We start from the raw sequence: 22,568 nt of genomic DNA, 5'->3' as shown, positions 1-22,568 counted from the left end.
GAGGTCCCGGGTTCGAATCCCAGTCAGGTATGGCATTTTCACACACGCTGCAAATCATTCATATCATCCTCTGAAGCAATAACTTAACTGTGAACCAGAAGGTAAAAAAAACACATGTTACAAAGGGACGGTCGAGAGATTCCAATAAATTTTTAATGATTATACGCAACATTTTTAAAGAATCTCATTTCGGAAAACTATGTGAAAAAATTTCCTTGTTGAATTATCTGTATCTCTGACCGAATAACTCATTTTATTTTTACAGTTCATATTTACCCCGAAATATTTAAATGGTTTTACTTCATCAAGTTTCTTATCGTTAAAGGTTTATTTGGGACTCCTGATAATATTGAATACGACCATTCTTGATGTTGAGATCTATATCCCAAACCTAATTTTCTGACTTTTTAAAAATATATTTATTTTTTTTTTTTTTACTAGTTCAGGGGTTTTTCTTTATGACTAGTTTTATACGATTCTATACCTTTCCATTGTTCTTCAATTTATCCTAAACACATTCAGTACATTCTCAATTAACTATTATTACAATGTTCTTTTTCTTTTCTTTTTTTTTTTTTTGTTTTACTCTCTCTTTTAGAATTAATTCATTAATCATGTATACAGGTTACAATTTTCCTTCAAAAATTCTTAATAAAATTTCTCTATTTTGTACCTAACCTAATTTTCATCTCAAAATCGACTATTTTTTGTTTTATTTAATTCATTATTGAGCATTTTCCGTCGTAAAGCGCTGAAATACAACAACCTTTTAGAATTAATTCATTAATAATGTATACTGGTTACAACTTTCCTTCAAAAATTCTTAATAAAATTTCTTTATTTTGTACCTAACCTAATTTTCATCTCAAAATCGACTATTTTTTGTTTTATTTAATTCATTATTAAGCATTTTCCGTCGTAAAGCGCTGAAATACAACAACCAAAAAATTATGAAGTTCTTTCCGATTCAAAAATCTATGTTTGATATCTGTAGAAATCTTATCATACATAAAATTTCAACCTTTTGTCACTTTTTCTTTTAATATCTTTTTAACTACATATTTTTAATTGTATTATCTAAATAATAAAATTCTATTAATTCCGCTATATACTGTGTTTACGATTCATAATATTTAACTCTTTATCATCCTCCTTTCTGTTAATTTTTTTTTACTCATGTTTACTTTCGAAGACTGTGGCCTATTCCTGAGCACTGTAATATTATTCCTAATCATCAGCTCTGATTTCGATGTAGTACTATTAAGCAGATTCATAGACTTGTTAAGGTTATCAGCAAGTGCCTTGAGGAGAAGAAATACTAATTGTTTCTTGGATGTCAATCAGGTCTTAGACAAGAACTGGCTGCCAGGCCTGTTACAAAAGTTAAAATGGAGCCGACCTCAACCGTATTACTTGCTTGTGCATAGTTCCCTGAACGGTTGTTTTCCCAGATGAAGTATAATAAGAAGTTATAAAAGAAAATAATAATAAAATTGAGCCTTTAGTATCTAAAAACTTTGTCATCATGATTTTTCCTACCAGGTTCGGAATTTTCGGTTCATAATAGCAAATTCAAGTCTCATAACAGGTCAGAGTCTGTGCAAAAAATCATCACCTTTCATTTGATATTGTTGTTTAAACTCTGTGCACACATGCGAAGTCTAGTTTTCTTATGGTGATCTTTCAACTGTCTTGGAATCCATCTTGCGCTTGTTTAACATTACTTGAACTTATCGGTAAATATATTATGAACTGTACCGTCACACACTTGTAATCTTTCAGCTATAATCTTAATTGCAATCCGCCTTCTTGGATAGGATGCAAGTTTCAAGCGCTGGGAGTTTTTTATCCGATTGAAACTTCAATCGGATATCAAGAACGGTGCTCGTCACTCACTTAAATTTTCTTTAAATTTTTCTACCCGTTTGTAAAAATTTCGGCGGTTCATACAACTATGTTTCGGTCGTAAAAGAGTAAATGTTAACCGGTTTTTCAACTTCGGATAACAAAAAATAGATCACTGCACGCTGTTCAACTAATTTGCAAACTGCCAGAGGACACACAAAATAATATTTTGTGGTTATAAACAAAACAATTTTACTCAAACAGCTGATCAAAAGTAAAAAAATCACAGAAATTAAAAGTATCATAACCCTCTTACCAACAGTTTTATCTCCACAGCTACAAAAGTATTGAATGATCGTCTAAAATATATTATTCTCTGCAGTCATATACGTACAATTATACAATTCAGAAACATATTTACATAATATACGTATTTTAGGTAATTATCTGATAAAAGATTAACCATGACTGTCAACGGGACTGTTCATAAACCGAATTCGTAATTTTCACTTATCCAATCTGTATAATTTTCCTGTATAAAAAAAAAAAAAACACAACCTCAGTACTGAATAATTCCGGAAGGATATATGTTGCCCTGTTTTGGGCTTAATATCCCCAGACCGGATGAACTGATTTCAACGTAATTTAGCACGATGTTTCTGTACACGGGACATTACTGCCATTTAATTTTGATGATGTGACCGAGGGAATTTTTATTATGAAATTCTCTTAGGTAGTTAAAATCCTTTATGTTGGGTACGATTTTAATCAAATTCTCATAAAAGAATTGGGTAAAAAAATCCTCTTTTTTCATTTTGTCGTTTCCGGACTCAAAAAATCATATTTTTGTACTAATTACGTGATTCTACTTTATTAGTTTGTCACTTTAGTTATGTATTCGGGCAATTTCATATTTTCAGATTTGATTCAGTGGGAGAAACTCCCACTGAATGAACTATAAACTCCTATAAATTCAATTTTTTTCATCAGTTATCGTTTCGCTTGATATTTTAAAACTAAAAAAAATTTCTTTGTTTTGATGGGAAAGTTATGCGACTCTATGGCGGAATTTTTGTAGTAGGTTCTGACCTTTTATAATATAAAAAAAAACACCGGTAAATGAGGTTCACTTTTATTAAATTAAGGTACTTCAGTTAACACTCGATATTCAACATACGATTAACTTTACGCGATCAGCTAAAAGTATATTAAAGTATAATATTCAGTATATTAAAAAAAATATACTGAAAAATTTAGTATATAAATATAAAAATCAAAAGAGTATATTTTATTCAGGGATTATTACGACCGGTCTAAAGAAACGGATTAAAACGATTTCTGAGATGAAAATAGGACGATAATGATAAAATAGAACGATAAGAGAGAAAGAGAAAGGAAGTACGTACAATAAAGTAATAAGAAGAAAATCTGAGTAAAACCGTAGGAGTCTGATTGTGTAAGAAGCGGGGATTGTGTAAGAGGGGGAAAAATATCGTTTCTGTTAGTGACATTCTAAGCTTTTAAGACCGATATTTGTCGAACGATGTCCGAAAAGAATGAAAACCGAGCTGTATATAAATCCTTCAGGCTACCGAGTAACAAAACTTCATTTCTCTCTTCTATCTTAAACACATAATTTATTTCCCCTTTACGGCATGTTTTCGTTACCTCTTTCTTACATTTTGAAAGAAAATAATATATCCTTTTACGTTTCCAAATAAATAATTTGTGGTCGGAAGCGAATGGCCGAGTAAGGAAAAAATTAAAGAGAAACAATACTACTTCGAAGCACATCGATTTAAGTTTAAACGATTAAATTAGTCATCAACTTAATATTTTACATAGCACTAATATAATTTAACGTTAAAGTAGATGTCATATAACGCTTCCAAAAGAAGGTAAAGCAAACAATTGAAGAGGTGGCACGATTCTCACGGAACGAAGAGTTTCACGAATATCTGGAGCTTCCGACGGTGTGTGAGATTGTGAAACGGAACACTGTTAAATATCAAAAACGTCTAGAAAATCACGTCAACCATTTAGCGATCCATCTGCCAGATAACAGCCGGGATGTCCGAAGGTTGAAGCGACTCCATGTACTAAACTTACGAGCTACTGAATTAAAGTTGGAATTACTATTATCAAAACTAGAGATGATATTTTCGTTTAATTTTTTTTATTTTTTCAATTAGTTAATGCCAATTTCTACATTATTATATATCGATCGACTCGCTAACGCTTGATTATTTATTTGTTTTTATTGACTATTTATTTGTTTATTGCTTGTTTTTATGGACTGTGAAGTGAAGGCGGATTTATCCTTTTATTAATGAACTTTAAGAACATTTCTTACCGATAGCTTTTTTTTATGGATCGACTTATTATGGGAGTTGTTTAAGAACCACGTTTCATGTGCTTATTACCTAAGGATTTACTTATGGTTCCACTTAAGAAGCCTATTGTAAATATATTAATTGTGAAAAAAAATTAAAACAAATTAACTTAATATTTAAATATAAATTCGGTACAAATAATTCTTTATAAATTACTTCTGATCTGAAAAATAATTAGTAAACTTATTACTTCATAAGAAAGTTTATAAAATTAAGTTTTATTAAATAGATCTAACAAAAATTATTTATGAACTTTTTCATAAATTGTAAAAACGTTTTTGTACGTGATGTTGAAGATGCTTCTACTGAAAGTGAATTTATACGCTCGTTTTTTATTTTAATTTTATTCTTTTCAGTTTTTAAATAACGAATGGAGAAAATCATTTTTATATTATAGACCATCGTAATAAAATCAAAATGCACACAACTCAAAAGAAATAAATAAAAAAAGGAATTTGGGTCTTTATAATATCAATAGCTTAAATAAATTACTCATGTAGGAGTTACGTCAAAGAAATTTAATAAACGTTGCATTAGGAAATAAACGAATAAAAAAAAGAGATAAATAATCAGAAATAAAAGGGCTTTTTTATACTTTGTCCAACATTTTGACTTAATAAATTTTGAACTAATTTGAAGAATCGATAATTCGAGTAAATTTTATTAGATGTGAATAAAGGCGATCACGATATAGGTTTTATAGCGCAAACGATGCTTTTATGAAGGAGAAGACTGTTGACTGAAGTTTATTTATGTCAGCCTGCATGGCATTTATCTAAAGAACGGGGCAATCATCGGAAAGAGAACCAGTTTTCAGATAGAACGATGGTGGTCCAGTATCGAACCCACGACCTTCAAATTGTCGGTTAATTTTTTCTTTTCTTTTTTAACCGTATTACTAACAATAATAACGAGGATAATAATTTACTAATACTCTTAATAATTACTGTTGTGTTCAGATAAAATATATTTATATAAAAATATTATCCTGGACTATTCAAATAATAATAAAAGTAGATTGGATGTAATTAAAAAAATAATAAAAAAATACAAAAAAAAACCGTATAGTTAGTTAAATAAAGAATAAGTATAAGATTAGACAACCAACATTATTTAAAAAAATAATAATAACAACCTGTCAATAGTAAAAGAAACGTTTTTAAAAGAAAGCTAAAAAAGAAAGAAAATAAAGAACGAGAATTAGTTATAGGTTTAAATTTAATTGTAACACGTCAAACGATGCAGATGTAACAATAAATATGCCAGTATCATGTCTTTTTAAAAATGTTACTAAATCTTGACGTAACTTAAATGTTTAACGTAAGTATTTATTATTAAATCGCTTTGATTTGAAGATCATTTTTATTCCAAAAAAGGCAGGTTAACTGAAAAACAACATGAAAACGAATAAAAAGAAAATACGACAAAGAAGAACAGCTGAATTTTAAATTACGCTAGCTTTACAAACCTTAACTAACTTCGCTTAGTTTAAAAACTCCGCCGCGAATGGCCATTAAAATTATGTAGCTAGCAATATAGACCTATTCATGTATTATAATTACCGTTGCTATTATTTTTAGATTTCAATACAAATTTTTAATGAATATTTATGAAATGTATTTATTTATTATTATTTCATTAATTTTTTTTTACAACAAATGGATAATTTAAGTGAAATAATAAAGATTTATCGCTATAAGTTTTTTTTTCTTAATAGTTTTATTTTTTAAAGCTCAATTAATAATTTTTCGTTCGGTATTTTTCTTTACGTAAAAAAAAGTTAATAAACATTCTGTAATGGATATCGATCAATTATATTTTATATATTACACGTATAAAAAAAACTTACGTACAAAATTTATTACTTTATTATTTTTAAAAAGCGTTATTACCGCGACGAGTAAAAAAAAAATTGTCTACCATAACTTAACAAAAACCATTTCCTTTAATCGGCTTTTTTAAGGGTAAAATTAACGTTAAAAAAATTTTTGGGCGACTTTTTTTTTCTTTTTTTTAAAAAAAATAATTTTAATTTTAATTTCTAGAAGTATACAGAGTGTTTCATGACGAAACGGAAAATTTTTTCGGAACATTTATTTAACAAGTAAGCGCGGGTCCGAAAACGCTATTTTAGTTTTAACTTGTGAAAACTTTTTGTTTAAAATTATAAACTTTTTCTGCAACATCTGGTTTTTTTTTTAACAAAAATCAAATTACTTATTCTTCTTCGCGTTCAGTTAACATCACTTACACAGATTTTCTCAGAATTAGATTCTGTACACATTTTGTAGCAAGATTTTTTTTTCTAATTATTTCAGATTAAAAGATTGTATTTTGCGACACCGCTGTTCTGTATTTTAAAATAACTTTCTCAAATATTACTACAGATATCGTTCGAGAACCTGTCTTGTTCCATTCTTTAGGTCAAAAACCACGTCTAAGTATTAAAATATTTTCCTTAGCTTAAGTTCCAAGAATTTCATTTTACCCTTAAAGCAGAAACAGGGAACATTTTTTCCCCAAGCTATATCTAGAAAACGAAGCGTTTCTATGCCCATAATTATATGAATTTTTTCATTACTTTCATTAGCAGAACGTACTCTGAAATTCTTTCCATTTCTTAGCGAGACGATCTTTATATACGCCTTGTTGCGAGCCGAACCATTTTACCAAAGAATTTTTACTGTTAAACTCAATACAATTGTGAAATTGATAAAATTACTATCGCTCTAATTCCTCTTCTAGTTTGGAAGGATAAATAGATATATAAAAAATATTACCCGTAACACATCATCTTTTCTAACTTTTGTGTTTATCATGTATCTCAAAAATAGTTGCATTAAAATATGATTTAAAACAAATATTATACAATTTTTAAATCCAGGGATCCCTGACAATAAGTAAATATTAGTTCTGTAATTCTTCTAAATATTCTAAAATTAAAAAAAAAATTAAGAATAGATTAGCTAGTTTTAGGTAGATTTCATAAGAAAGCTACCTATTGTAATGGGTACCATGATTCGACTTCCGGAAAATTTCGAATTATCTTCGCGTTTCATATCCCCCAGACCCCAAAACCACTGTCAGCTCAAAAGTTTATATATATATATATATATATATATATATATATATTTCACTTTCTTGTGAACACAATAACTGCCGTAATTTTGCACCAATCACTTTCAAATTGTTCCTTAAAAATAACTCGTCTCAAAATATCGGTCCAGTTCGTTAACGGCCAAAATCGGGCCACAAGAGTGAAAATAGGGGAGCTTTTTCGAAAAAAAAATATATCGCTGTAACTTTCTTATTAAGTAAAATATCAAATTCGTTCTTAGTATTCTTTGGATAAGGATCTAAACGTTATCTAAGTAAAGTTGTTTTGATATCACCAACCATTGGCACAAGAGTTGGAAAAAATGGGGGTTTGAAGACACAAAAAATTATACCTCCCTTAATAGGCACAATATCGAATCGGTTTAAAGTGGTCATTAGTCCTCTAAACATTACCTAAAATTTTTGTCTGTAACAATTTTTGATGCGACCAACCCTTACAGCAAGGGATGACCAAAATGCTGCTGGAATTTTAAGATGGGGCTTACCGTATGCTAAACATGTGAAACTTTGTTCACATACAACCATTGTCGGTCGTATTGAGTAAATTTTAACTTTTTCTTAACTTTAAGGTGGAAATCATTTTATCCTCTACTTGCACTGGTGAAATCTACCTTTCTTCGAAAGGTATTTTTTTTTAGCAATAATCAAATTTGAGATCCTAATCGGTGTTGAAATGTTAAAACTTCTAGAAAGCACTTCGCATCGCTTTAATGGAAACAAAAAACTGTAGGCAGTTTTCTTTGATTTAGCAAAAGATAAGGTTTCTCAAAATATAATTGTTCCCCCCCCAAAAAAAAAAAAATAAAAAAATGGAAAACTTAAATGTTCGGGTATCGCACTGGAACCCGTATAAACAGAACAGCTGTTACAACTGGTCCACATTCCGATTCCGGTATGGCGTTTCACAAGGCGCTTTATAATTTTCAATAATATTTATTTCATATGTAAATAATTTACTTAAATTAAACATAGGTACCTATAAAATTCTACCATTTGCCGACAACACTACATTAATATTTTCAAATAACTTTTGAAAACGTGTATATCAATCGGCCAAATCAGCGATCGGGAAAGTGGAAGCGTGGTTATACCGACACCTACTAACATTATACTATTAAAAAAGTAAACGAAATACATCATTCACACCGGTTCAAAAGGAAAACCAAATAGTTCATAATATTAAAATTCTCTCGCAAACCTACGATGCCTTCTTTTCATTTAATAATCGGTTAGGTTCTACAGAAAGAGTTAACGATATTAAATATTGGGGAGTTATTCTGGATAGTAGACTGAAGTGAAAAACGAGTATGCGTATATCGTTTATCTATACGCAGAATTAAAATATTCAATTTTAAAAAACAGCAAAATTAAAGATTCTGGGATTATGAAACAAATATATTTTACGCTTTATTTCTGCTCCGAACTTGACTATCTGAGGAGCTATATTGCATCTGGTACGCATAAATTATTCTTTATTCAAGAAAACCTTTTAATAGCGGCCTTTCATAAACCGTGTTTATTTCCTAGTATAATAGTTGTTTCTTCGCAAGCATAATTTATTACTTATTTAAAAATGAAAATAGATTTTAGTCTAATCACAGTAATTTTACGACTTATCCGACTACAAGTATTATTTTTTTTAAATCCGAACATTTTTATAAAGTGCTGTAAAACAAATACTCTAGTGGGAAATTAATAAATGTAATTTCTAATAATTATTTTATTTTTCGGTTAACAAAATGAAATATTAAGATTATCGAGAAAAGGGTTAAGGAAGATTTTTATTTAAAATCTGTTTACCTAGTACATTTTATTTAAGTAATATGTATTACGAGAGAAAAATCATTTTTGGATGATTTTTCTTTTTTTCTTGTTGTTTGTTTAAAAAAAAAATATATAAATATTTTTTAACTCGACTACTGATGTAAGCCGCTGGCGTACAAACCTAGTTTCTGCTAGTTGTTTTTACAAAATGTAAAGATTCATTTTTTAAAAGCGTATTATGTATTTAATTACATTAAACATTTTGTCGTTTATATTATTTAGAAGATTTTTGCTGTAGTTAATATTTTAGAAGATTTTTGCTGAGGTTTTGTTTTTATCTCATTAAAATTTGTTATTTACAATTCAAACTTATATATGATGCTGAAAACTCAAGTCCTTCAGACAATTACGAGTTTTCTCATATTATTTAAGCACTTTTCCAGATCTTTTGTTTCATTCTTTCCGTTTGCTAGTGCAGACAGTTTGTAATAATATGCTTTACCGATATATAAACCTGGCAATATTCACATATGTTTCGCTCCTTTTTTGGTAATATGAAACGTATATAGTTGAAGTTAGCGTGTCCTATTCTCAATCGAGGTATGATGACTAGTTTACTGGGAAATGAACATGCAGGACTTTCTTCGTATTTTATCAAGTTTTTGAGGTTTCATTTTTTGCCACTTTTCGTTCCAGCTATTAATTTTTTTTTAAATATTTTTTGAGCAACGTTCGATTTCACAGTGTTTGTAAGATTCAGCAGCATGTTTAACCAACGTCTACTTCTTCATTCGGTATAATGCCTAAGCGGGACGGTAGCCAGCTGTCTGATATCTGCAAGGTCTTTTGTCTTCAATTAGGTTGTACATTTCGTTTATTTTTTATATTTTTTGATTACGTCGTTTGTTGTCGTTGTTATAATTTATTTTTTATTACTGTTATTGCATTATGGGGATCTTTGAAGATTATTACTTTTTCTATCATCAGCTTCGTCGATGTGATTTAATGCTTGCAGAATGGAAAAACCTTCGCTGTTGAAGATAGAAACATCATGTGGAAGTTTGAATAAAATTTCCAGTCCTCGTATAACTACAGCAAAGCTTGAGCCTTTGGATTTCGACGTATCTATACGTTGAAATCTACATGTAGATAATCTGTGTAATTGTCAATTAGACGTCCACGCGTATGATAGTGTAATCTATTGTCTTATTTATATTTGTTAATGTATTTTTGTTATAAATAAATACAAAAAAATAAAATAAAGGGTAAAAATATATATAACAAAACGTAAAAGTCTATGTTTAGCTATTTGTATTTCAATTTCGCAGAAAAACAAGTTTTTATTATTCCAACCGTTGAAACGTTAAGATAATCTGATGAAGATGAAGGAAAGGAAATTATTGTACAAGTTATTAATTTTATTTAACATTTTCTATATTAGCTAATAATAAAATTTTATTTTTTTTAAATTTTGTTTTTTTTTTCAAAAAGTACATACTTTGCAAAAAAAACAATAAAGAAAATGTATGATTAATTACATTTCATTTTCGGTAATGAAGAAAAAAAAACAAATTATATTACTCACATACCGCAATATTTTTAATTTATTATAGGAAAAAAAATAAAGATGATAGCATCATCGTCATTTAACTGCATAATAAAGTGGATCAGCATAGTAAACGAATAAATTATTATTATTAAATAAAAATGATTTTACTCACAATTCCGCACTGAGATCCCCTCGAGCAACGTTCTTTATGTCCGAAACCGGGTGGTGAAAACTGAAACAAAAATATTTATGAATAAGTAACAAAAACATAACACAATTAATTATTTAAACCGTCGGGCTGTTAAGCGGTAATTATTAAACACAAATAATTTTTTTTAATAGGTTATTTTCGATGTCAAAGGTTCTGAAGTTCAAATCCTAGAAAAAGTTAGTTGATTTTATACGGATTTGTATAGTAGATACCGAATACCGGTGGTTGGAATTCAATTAACTACACTTTCAGGAATGGTCGGCTTGAGCCTGTACTAGAATATATTTCTTTGACACGTCATACGTATAATTTTCATTTTACTGGGCTGTGGAAGGATGTTGCTTCCTATTACTAGTTGAACAGCTTGCAACGTACAAATTAAAAAATTAATAAAGTAAAATAATAAATTATGAGATACATAATGGCTAATCTCAATAATTTGATGTTATGAAACGGTGAATGTTTTCGGTTTTCTTGTTAGTTTTATACCTTATTACATATCTGTAATATTTTCGGCAAAATATTAAACTAACTGCAAAAACAAGAACGCTTACAGTATTTTTAGATAAAACTATAATTTTAAATGATAACTGAAATTTCATAAAAAAAATTAACGTAGATAAAACATTAGCAAAATTTGTGGTACGGGTATCATGTAACGATAAAAAGCACAAAAATTTTTCAACCAAAAAAAAAATTTGTGATACAATTAACATCTTCCAAAAACAATGCTATAACTTGCAATAATGTAAAAAAAAATCGAACTATAAACTTTTCTGTATATGTGTGTGCGCGCGCGCGAGCACGTGTGCGAGAGAGAGAGAGAGAGAGCTATTAAATATAATTTCAATAGTGAAACAGAAAAAAAGAAAAAATTAAAATTAGCAAATGCTTCTGATTCGAAACGACCTACTTTGCGATGTAAGACCACAAGCAAGGGTGTTTGGCTGCGATATGGGACCACAAGCAAGCAAGGAGTCGTATTGGAGTGCAACTCAAAGATTTTAAATGAAGTGGATATGTATGTGACATCTTTATAAAGGGCGTTGAAAAATAAAATTTTGTCGGTAAAAACATCGGGTTATGAAAATTTTAACCAAAATCGCGGCCGTTTTTTTTTTCACACTTTGTTTCAAAAATGCTCAACAACGAAACACTAAAAAAAATTCTCCAAGTTTTTAAAACGATCTAAATTTTATTATGAGACTATTACACCCCAAAGCCTTCACGAATGGGCTACAAAAAATCATAAATGGAAAGGGTACGGTCTAGACAGGTCATTTTAAAGGACATCGAAAAACCAAAGTTTTGACCCAAAAAATATCTGGCTGAAGACGGTTTAGCCAAAACGGTTGCATTTAATATTTTTCATCTCTAGTTTCAAAGGTGGCTTACATAACAATTATGTTGTATTTTTTTAAAAATAGACCGTTTTCTGGAATTAGAAGCATTTGTTATAATTCATTTTTGTGTGTTTAATAATAAAAAAATTATTTAAGAGGTACTGTAGATCACTTTTGAAACTAGGTGTGAAAAAATGTTTAATGGTTTAAATTTGAATTATTAAGCTACCGTAGGTTACCCGATGATTTTTTTTTTTACATTAGAATTGTTTCTTTTTTCAATGCCTTCTGTAATGTTTGTAATGCAGTGGTCTTGTACAACAGTAAAATCTTTTGATACAGGAGCATTTTATAAATTTCAACAGTTAAAACGTCTTTTAATTGTTACCATATTTTAAGAACACTCTCTGTATGTGTATGTGTTGTGGGCGCGCGCGCCTGTACGGTAGAGAGTACCGTTCGTGTTTATTTTTCTGAATATTTTCTGGAATGGGTGAACATGTAATCACGAAATTTATTGCAATGATTAAAATGTATGTGACATTAATGAAATTAAATTTTTATTAAAATCGGATATAGGAATGAAGGAATGGAATAATTACCCTTTAATCGACGGGATGATGTTAAACATCGTGTAACATATGACAGAGAAGTTTCGTGACCTTGTTGCAAACTCTTTTTGAAAATAATTTAACATTATGCTGATAATTAACAGAATCGATTATTAATATCACCTAGATGTTTTAATTTCTAATTAGTTTTTCGTTTCATACCAGCAATAGTAACAATGATGAAATGAATAACAAATAATAATATGACGGTGTAATAAAAAAGTACAAAGAAAGCTATTTATTTACATATTCGTATAAAAATAACGACTGAAAAGTAAATATTCTTTAAAAAAAAAAACTATTTCTTTCAAATTAAACATAAAATGTTGATGTTAATAAATATAAAAGCATCGATATATTATTTTAATAATGAAACTGTAAAGTCGGTAGCATTATTTATGTTAAAAGTTTCAGATATAAATATTGTTAGTTTGTCTATTTTACAACTTGTGTGGTACGTAACTCGTGTCGAGTTTATGCAGAAAAGTAACCCGTGGGCATTTTACGAAGAGACTACGAGTATATACACATCCCTAGCAAAATCATCCGGAGTAAAATTAAACCGTATAACAATTACTACCATAAAATTTAATTACATCTTATTACGTACTAGTATCGTTATAATTAACTACATTATACATACATTTTATTACATCTAATTATTATTAATTATACTTAATTACATATGTACTATCGCAGTTTATCAATTAAATGATTTCCATTTTTAAGTCGTATGCCTATTAGGAACATTTTCAAGTTAGTGTTACTTTTGCAAAACAATTTATTATTTTTTATTTTAATGGAACAAGGAAATAATTATTTCACACTCACAAAAATATAAATAAAGAAAAAAACACAAGCTAAAATAGTATTAAATATAAATTAACTTTTTTTTTTTTTTAATAATCATTCATGTATTTTGCATAAATTTAAGTAAAACAATTAACAAAAGAGTATGTAAATTTTTTCTTAAATTATTACGTTTACAATTCACAAATAAATTTGGCTAATTATTTTTAAAGGTGAAAACTAAATAAAAATATTCTTTTTTTAATACACAAAAAAAATTACTGGATGAATTTTATCGTCCGTATTAAAATTAATCTAGAGAAGAATCTACAACGATTTTATAAATGTAGTAATATAAGTATTATTCATTCGAATAGTTATCCTTACGATCGCTATCATGATAGTATGTAAAACCCAAAATAAACTCTCATAGATTATCTTCAAATGTTATTTTTCGTATTATAATTAACTTTACAGATAGGTTTTTAAGGTAAGAGAGTAATTATACCTTGAAAAAAAAACAAAACAGAAATAACAAATGTTTGAATTTGATCGATGGACGTAAAGAAAAAACCTGAGAATCCTTTACAGGTGCTGTAAAAATAAAAGTGAAGAAAAAGCAATAAAAAATTTGTTACAGAAGAAAATAATTACCGGTATGATATATGCAAAGGCTTCCCGTATCTGCTTCTTCGTTTTGGAAATATAAAAGTGAATTTTGGGGAAATGAAACAGCTAAAATATAATAGTACCACAGATCCGGATGAAACACAGTTATTAAAAAGAGAAGAGAAAGGAATATATAGAAAACGGGGAAAAAAACGATTACTTAAGTTACGAAGGAATAGTAGTAAATTGATAAAATTAATAATCGAAATAATGAGTCGACCAATTTTTAAATCAAAATTCGATAGATCGATAATGTTCTATAATTTTTAACTTTAAATGTTTGAAAATAAAATTATTAACTTTTAGGAATTGTAAGATATATAAGGAGAATTTCCAACGCAAGTAGTCTCCCCAAAAATAATTAGATATTTTTTATAATAATAATAGACTACAAACAGAAACTGATAAATTTAAGTAGAAAGTAGATTTTTAAACTAGAAAATCTGGCAATGCTTCACTATTGCTATATTTGAGTATACATATATATAGATTAAATGAACACAATTGAAAATTTGATAAAACATTAACAAAATGAACATTACGGAAAATTTAATCTTTCCCTTTTACTCTTTCCCTTTCCTTTTTCCCATTTTCATGTTTACTCTTTATTCCCTTTCCTTTTTCGATTTTTCCCTTTTCCGATTTTCTCTTTCTACCTTTTACTCCGTGCGTAAATCGGTCCAGTAGTTTTATAGTTTATACCAAACACACATATCGGAAACACTGAAATTTAATCGTAAATTATTTAGTATAGCATTTGTTGCTATTACATCTAACAGATAGTACTGTTTTTCAAAAAAAGCATGTTTTTACCTGTCACAGGTGTGTCATCTTAGATATATAATAGTAAGTATATAAAAACGCGCGTATTCAAATGCAATGTTGTGTCAAAATTTCAAAGCAATCGGTGAAGAACTTTTGGAGATTTAAGATTTCGAACAAACGAACACATTTTTATTTATATAGTTAATAAATATCTGAAAAATTGAAAATAATAATTAGAATTATTAAGGTATAGAGTTGTATCGATTAAAGAATGAATAGTCTCGCGGATTATCCTATGAAGTATTAATATTAAATAAGCCCGGATATTAGCTTATAAGGCTTTAAGCGAAACCAATCCTAGTAGGACAGTTAAGAAAAATATCAGAAAAATAATTAGAAGGGGTTATTAATTTATACCTTAAGAATAATCTAAGAGTGTAGGGCTGAAAAAGAATAAAGCTACTTTATATGATACATTGCCGATCTCAAAAAATTATTTTATAACTAAAATTAAACAAAAAATATTAACAATTTTAAGGCAAATAGGGTTAACATTTATAAAAATAATAGTTTTCAGTATAGCAGAAAAAAGTACTAGACTAAGCAAAGCAAGTTCTAATTCTTTAAAAAATGTAAATAAGAAAATTTTAAATAACTCACCGTAGATTTTTTCAAAATTTCATTCTGTAACAATCCTAGTTTTAATTTTCGGGCTTTATTCTCAATCAAAATGAGCAGAAAAAGAAGATATGCTACTAAACAACCAGATAAATGGGGTGAAAATAAAATCAAATAATATTTTTTTACAGGTTATATTTTGTAAAAAAAAAGAAAAGTTATAAATTGAAGAACTATCTATACGGTAATAGATATTAGAATAAACACTAGATACAAAGGTAAGAATTTTCAAACTGCTCATAGAAATGAACCACGCTTAATTTCTGATAAATTTTTCTGGATTCGCCTAATGTCTATTGATTTCTAAAAACAGGTAAACCTCTTTCAGAGAAACGTTTTTAATAAAAATTATTTACGAAAGGATTTTATATTTTATATGTAAATGTGAAATTTTGTCAATTTTTTTGTTTGAAACAGCATCGCGCGAGAAAAAACCTACCGATTGTTTTCAAATTTTCGGGTTATATTCATGTTATCTCAGTAATGTTTTAAGCCATACAGCTAGGCCCTATCTCTACTGGGGGTGAATTTGTGAATTAAGATATTCATTAAAGAAACAAAAATTAATCCTTTTACTTCAATGGCAACATAAAGTTAAATGAGTAATTAATTTTTGTTTAACGAATATCCCCAAAATATTTCATATTTGCATCAGTAAAATTATTAGTATTCTGTTTGTTGTAATTTAGTTTTTTTGTCAAGTATACGTAAAGTCTGTATACTTCCTTCTCTCATTCCTCTTCTCTTTTTTTGCACATACCCTACCCTTTCATTATTAATTTCCTTTCTTCTTCTTCTTTCCAACTAGTTTGTTCAATTTTTTTATTACGTCTTCTCTAAGAAGAGATTGAATCTAGGACGATCATCAAGTGTCGCTAAGCGTAGCCGGGTTTCACGAAAACAAGAAACAAAAGAAGACAGGATCAGAGGCGGGAGGTTGAACGAGCGTATAATTGCGAAAGTTTCCCGCAACCATGAGGATAACGAATGCGTCGGGGGTTCGTCTGGCTAGACGGTTAGGCAAGCGAAACGTGCTCTGACCGTCTAGTTAATAATAAATTTCAACGGTTTTTACTTAACCATTTAATTGTTATTTTGTATTAGATTCATGTTATTAATTTTTAACAATTAAAAATCTAACAAATTATGTTTAAGATATAATGGAAAAAGATCATTCGTAATTATAAGATATCAGTATTTCAGGGTATCAGAAGGAAGAATTCACAGGCAGATTTGTGAAGAGAAAAAAATCGTAAATAAGTAGCGGAATCGCGAAAACGTTGGAATGGACAAAAAAAAGATTTCGAACGCTACTATAATCTTATATATTAATTAATCTTTATATTTGAAAATTTAGGAATGTTAAAATGAATTTAAAAAATGTTAAAAATTGCCTGTATTACAAAAAACTATCATTAAGCGATACAAAAACTAAATTATATTGCTTTTTTTCTCCATGAAGGTCAGCCATCAAATTTATAATACTAAAAATACGTCGGTCTGATTGTAACGTTGAATTCTAAGATTTTTAGTGGTTCAGAAAAAAAAAAAACGATTGTCATTAACAAATATTTATGTGTTTGATAATGATGTTTCACGTCTCGTTTTAACAGAACCTTTATATTATTAATGTCTTTTGTAATAAATTGAAATATTTAGTCTTTCGGTTTTATAAAAGAAATAATTTGGGTATCATTAACTAAATTTATTAAGTTGAATCCTTATTCATATATAGTATCGAAATACGGAGTCGTTCAAGAAATACTCGTTTTAACAAAACTTGGAAAAGCAAATTTTACTTCCGGCTTTGGGGGAACAAATATTATCGTAATAAAAATTTATTTGCGAAACTTTCAAAAGTACTAACATTCAAAAGTTTAAGAAACTCTGAATTTGTATTAGTAAACAGATTCAGAGTTTCGATTCTGTAACTAAGTCTACTTTATTTTTAAGAAAATAAAAATATAATTTACATTAAAAAAAATAATTTTGTTGCTACGACGTTTTTATAATCTGAGATCTCATGTAATTGAATAATTTGATTTATCTCTTACCGATCAGTCTGTCTGCTTCAGACAGATTCGATATTTCTGTCAAAAAATATCGCATCTGGATCTAATGGTTTAAACGAATGCCTCACTCGCTCCCCGAGTCACAAGGTGGCAGGAAAGATGGGAACAGCCGACGAAGCACAGATGGACCCGCAGGATGATCCGGACTTACAGAGATGACTGGCAAACAAGCACGGAAAATTGGGGTAAGAGTCGCGGGTCAGTTACTTACCGGTCACGGGTGCTGCAACGCAACCATCTTTGTGCGCGGACGATTGAGAACCTCTACAGAATGCGGTTACTGCGGAGAGAAAGGCACCGCAGAACATACGGTGTTCATGGACGATCGGTGGAGGGAATTCGGCTTTTTTTCCTCCAGATAATATCATGGGAACTAATACTGTGCGGACCAAACGGTCGCGGCACAAGGTGTCCGTTTGTTGATGAAGATTCTCCGTACGAATTCGGCAGCAAAAGTGCAGGGATGAATAATTCCTCCTGAGTCTATGCAGAAAAAAAATGGGACCAGCGAAGTGACAAGAGATATAGGATGCTGTCTGTGGTAATAGTATAAGGTGTACCCGGCATCCTTTTTTGTACAGCGGGAGGGACTTTAATGCGTTGGCTTGCAAGGGAGAGTCCCACACTACCACACTACTACGGGCTCGAGACCACATGGTGCAAATAAAAGGTTTTCCCTCCTCCGACGAAAAAAATGTTGTTGCCAAAAAAAAGAATTTTTCATTAACTAAAAATACATTTTGCGATTACATTTTATTTTAATTACTTTGTTATTTATGCATGCAATTACCAATAAATGAACTGAAATAATTTCATTTCTCTTTCTCTCTCTCTCTACACACACACACACACACCATTTATTACATAGAGACAGTTTTTCATCACAATTCAGCATATCAGCATATTATATCCTATTTTTTCCCCAAGTTATCCCGAGATTTCAGTATAACGCACATTTAGTTCTATCCCTTGAAGTCTCTGTCAAGAAGGAATTGCACTTACAAAAAAATAAAATACAAATAATACATAGCAATATAACTATAGTTAAAATATTAACATAAAATAAAAAGTTTGTTGAAAGAATAAAAGCAAATAATAGTACAATACTCGTACTAAGCTATATGGTAAAATGAAGGTAACATCTGCATTCAATTTAAATGAAAGTAGACGAATTAACAGAAAAGGAGTAGCTTTAAAAGAAAACGATAAAAAAGAAGAAAGGGCTAAAGAAAAAGAAAATAAGTTACCCGTATGCGGCAAGAAGCTCCAGTGTGTTTAAGTTATACACAATAGTAGAGCTTCGGTGTGTGTCGGCCTGTGTTTTTACGGACAAACGTAATTTGAATTTCTAATAGATTACAATAGAAGTACAATACAACTAAAAACATTATGTACTACCGACCACACGTTTTCTACGCTCACTGTATTGTGAAACATATACATACGTATAGTTATACATACACAAAACAAATACACATATGCACAAATATATTATGCCGTGAGCGCGAGAATACGAATTCTATTTAAATTAAAATCGACACGTGGTTACTTTGTGGTTAGCGGTAAATACAACTCGCTTTCAAGGTAGATGTAACTTACTGTACTAGAGAATAAACCGCTAGCAATGTATTACAGATGTACCCGAACAAAACACATGTAAATATTTACAACATGTAAAACATATAGTAAATATTTATTACGAACAAATACGAAAACCAATGTTACCATAAAATAAATTCTAAGGGAGAAAAGGTGAACATTGTTGTTTAAAGAAAGAGTGTACTTTCAATTCAATAAAAATATATGTTTTATTTAATAAAAAAAATCTTATTTTTTTTAAAATCAAAGAATACGGAGTGAATTGAATTTTTTTTTTTTTAATGTATTATCTAAACGCTGAATCATTTGTTACTAATCAGAAGATGAAATATAATGAAAATTATTATCTTTATGAAAGTAAATAAAACAAAATTTTAACTGTCAAAATTAAAAAAAAAAAAAAAAATCATTCAAAAATTGTTATAAATTTAATTTGTTTTAATTTTTATCTTTTGAATATTTTAAAATAAAATACATCTCAAAACAAAATGTAATTAAAAACTTTTTTCTCGCAAGGTAGAGAAAACCCAAATTAACAATGAAAAAACAGATTTCTATAATAAAAATTGTTTAAAAAACAAAATGTATAGCTAAAATTTTTCTTTAATAAAACTTCCTACCAAGTAAATCAAGATAATAATTTTGTTTGAAGGAAGGTGGAATACTAATTTCCCGTTTTAATAAAAAAAGAGCATTTTCAAGTAAAGTATTTCAAACTTGAATATCTGCTGGATTTTTTTGTTAAAATGCCCCACAGTCGTATAAAAAAAATTATATACATGTATAGTCAAAATGGGTACAGAGTTAAATTAGGAAGATTTCATAAGAAAACTACCTATTGTAATCGGTACCGTAATTCGATTTCCGAATAATTTCGACATATCTTCGCGTTTCACATCCCCCATACCCCAAAACCACCGTCTGTTCAAAAGTTTATACATATATTTTACATATATATTTCACTTTCTTATAGTCACGATAACTTCCGTAATTTTGCGCCAATCATTTTCAAATTGTTGCTGAAAAATAACTCGCCCCAAAATCTCGGTCTAGTTCGTTAACGGCCAAATGGGATGGAAATGTGGGGGGCTTTTTCGAAAAAAAAAAAACCAAAATATCGCTATAACTTTGTTATTAAGTAAAATATCGAATTCGTTTAAAGTTCCTACTATTCTTTTAATAAGGGCCTAAAACTTACCTAAGTAAAGTGTTTTGATATCACCAACCATTGGCCCAGGAGTAGGAAAAAATGGGGTTTTGAAGACACACAAAATTATATCTCCCTTAATAAGCACAATATCGAAAATCGGTTTAAAGTGGTCATTATGCCTCTAAACATTACCTAAAACTTTTGTCTGAAACAATTTTTGATATGACCAACCTATACGTCAAGAGATGACAAAAATATTGCTGAAATTTTAAAATGGGGCTTGTAGTATGCTAAACGTATAAAACTTTTTTTCACATGCAACTATTGTCGTATTCAGTAAATTTAAAGTTTTTCTTAACTTTAAAGTGAAAATCTTTTTTATCCCCTACTTAGCACCGGTGAAATCCACCTACGCCATCCGGCGTGCCGAAAGAATTTTTTTTAGTTCTATTTGTGAAGTGAAGTATATTTTAAGTCCATTGACAAGAGGGTCAATCTAAAGTTTTATAAATATTGGTGTTCTCTGTATTGATTCCCATAAATATCTCGTCAATTACTTATTTAATAATAGGGAGGTTTTTTTTTATGTTATCAATTGTATTTTAATTTCAAATACATAAGTTTTTTTTTTCGATAGTTTATTTGGCTAGAAATATTGTTTGTTTTTTCAATAATTCTTTCGCCAATTGGCTTCATAAGATTAACTAACATTATAGAGTACAGTTTATAATATAATGTAGATACGAATGTGTATACAAGTACATATACGAATGTATATGTCCATGTGCGCGCGTGCGCGTTTGTGTATGGTGTGTATATACATAGGGCTAAAAAAAATTTGTTTCTGAGTTACGGTAAGCGAAATATTTCGCTTTCACTGCTACTCAAAAATCAAATAAAGCTGTACTAAAATTCTACAGGCAAAATTATTGGTTTTGTATAGCATTTCAAATGAAAATTTGAAAAAAAAAATGAATAAAATAACGAGATAATATATAAGCTTAGTGTCTATTCCTCTGGGTTCTTTTGTGAGGCCTACGCAATTTACTCTGCCTTGAGAGTTACTGAGGCCCTCAATGACAAAAACAGACTCTATGAGTGCACTTGAATGTTTGAGCTGCAGACGACCTGAACCCATCATTTAAAAAACTATGACCTCTGAAGAGAAAAAAATAAACAGTGATTTGTATGAGCCCCGGGCCGTTGCTGCATCGTGGGGAACTTACGCACCGATGAGGCTGCCAGGAGGGCGGCAACAAAGGCCTCGATTAGAATTAACATCTGAGAGCGAGTTCACGAAGACAGTCCGTGTCAAATTACGTACTCGGTAGTATAAGTTCTGGCCGCTGAGTCCTCCCACCGTCTTAAATGGTATCCGGGAGAACGTCTTAGAGAAAACTTCAATCCCAAACAACAGAAGAGACAAAGTCATCCTAACTTGGCTGAGGATCGGGCACACCACGACGATCTATTTGGCTCTCAGCGGAACTGTGAAGTGAGCGATGTAAAACGGTCCGTAAACCAATTATTCATAGATTGCCCGATGTTCAGGCCTATTTGACGAAATTTAAACTTGGGTTCAGATATGAATGGTTTACTTGACCGGAAGAAGTACATCAAAACACTGTTGCGTTTTCTCTGTGACAGTGGGATGAAGAACTTAATATAGCATCTTGCTTACGTGAGATCCGTTACGGAATATTGTGTGCGCAGTGAAAATAGTATAATTATTATGTTACAATATTTGTTATTCACTTGCCAGTTTCCCTGTTGTTTATTATTTAATTATCTATGATCATTCAGTTTTAATTAAGTCGCTCATAACTGTAATGGTTGATGCGACTATAAACAAATGGTGGAAAAAATGTATAAAAAAATTATTTCTAAATCATTAAGTTTGGAATAAATTTAATTTATTTATTATTATGTTTACAAAATTATTATTTTATTTTTAGAACGCCTGTTATAATTCTACAAACATATAGCAACAATTAAATATAGTCAAACAAGTTT

General features: G+C 29.5%; 1 protein-coding gene across 1 annotated transcript in view; it reads right to left on the bottom strand.

Moving 5' to 3' along the window:
• Nucleotides 1-22,568, bottom strand: part of LOC142331334 (uncharacterized) — a 182,917-nt gene that overhangs the window by 48,858 nt on the left and 111,491 nt on the right. The window contains exon 2 of the mRNA XM_075377163.1: nt 10,841-10,900. Coding sequence (XP_075233278.1) covers nt 10,841-10,900 — 60 coding nt within the window. The remainder of the gene's footprint in view (nt 1-10,840; nt 10,901-22,568) is intronic.

This window comes from Lycorma delicatula, chromosome 10 (genome assembly GCF_047948215.1).
Source record: "Lycorma delicatula isolate Av1 chromosome 10, ASM4794821v1, whole genome shotgun sequence".
Lineage (NCBI taxonomy): Eukaryota > Metazoa > Arthropoda > Insecta > Hemiptera > Fulgoridae > Lycorma > Lycorma delicatula.
This window is presented reverse-complemented; position numbering and strand designations above follow the sequence as displayed.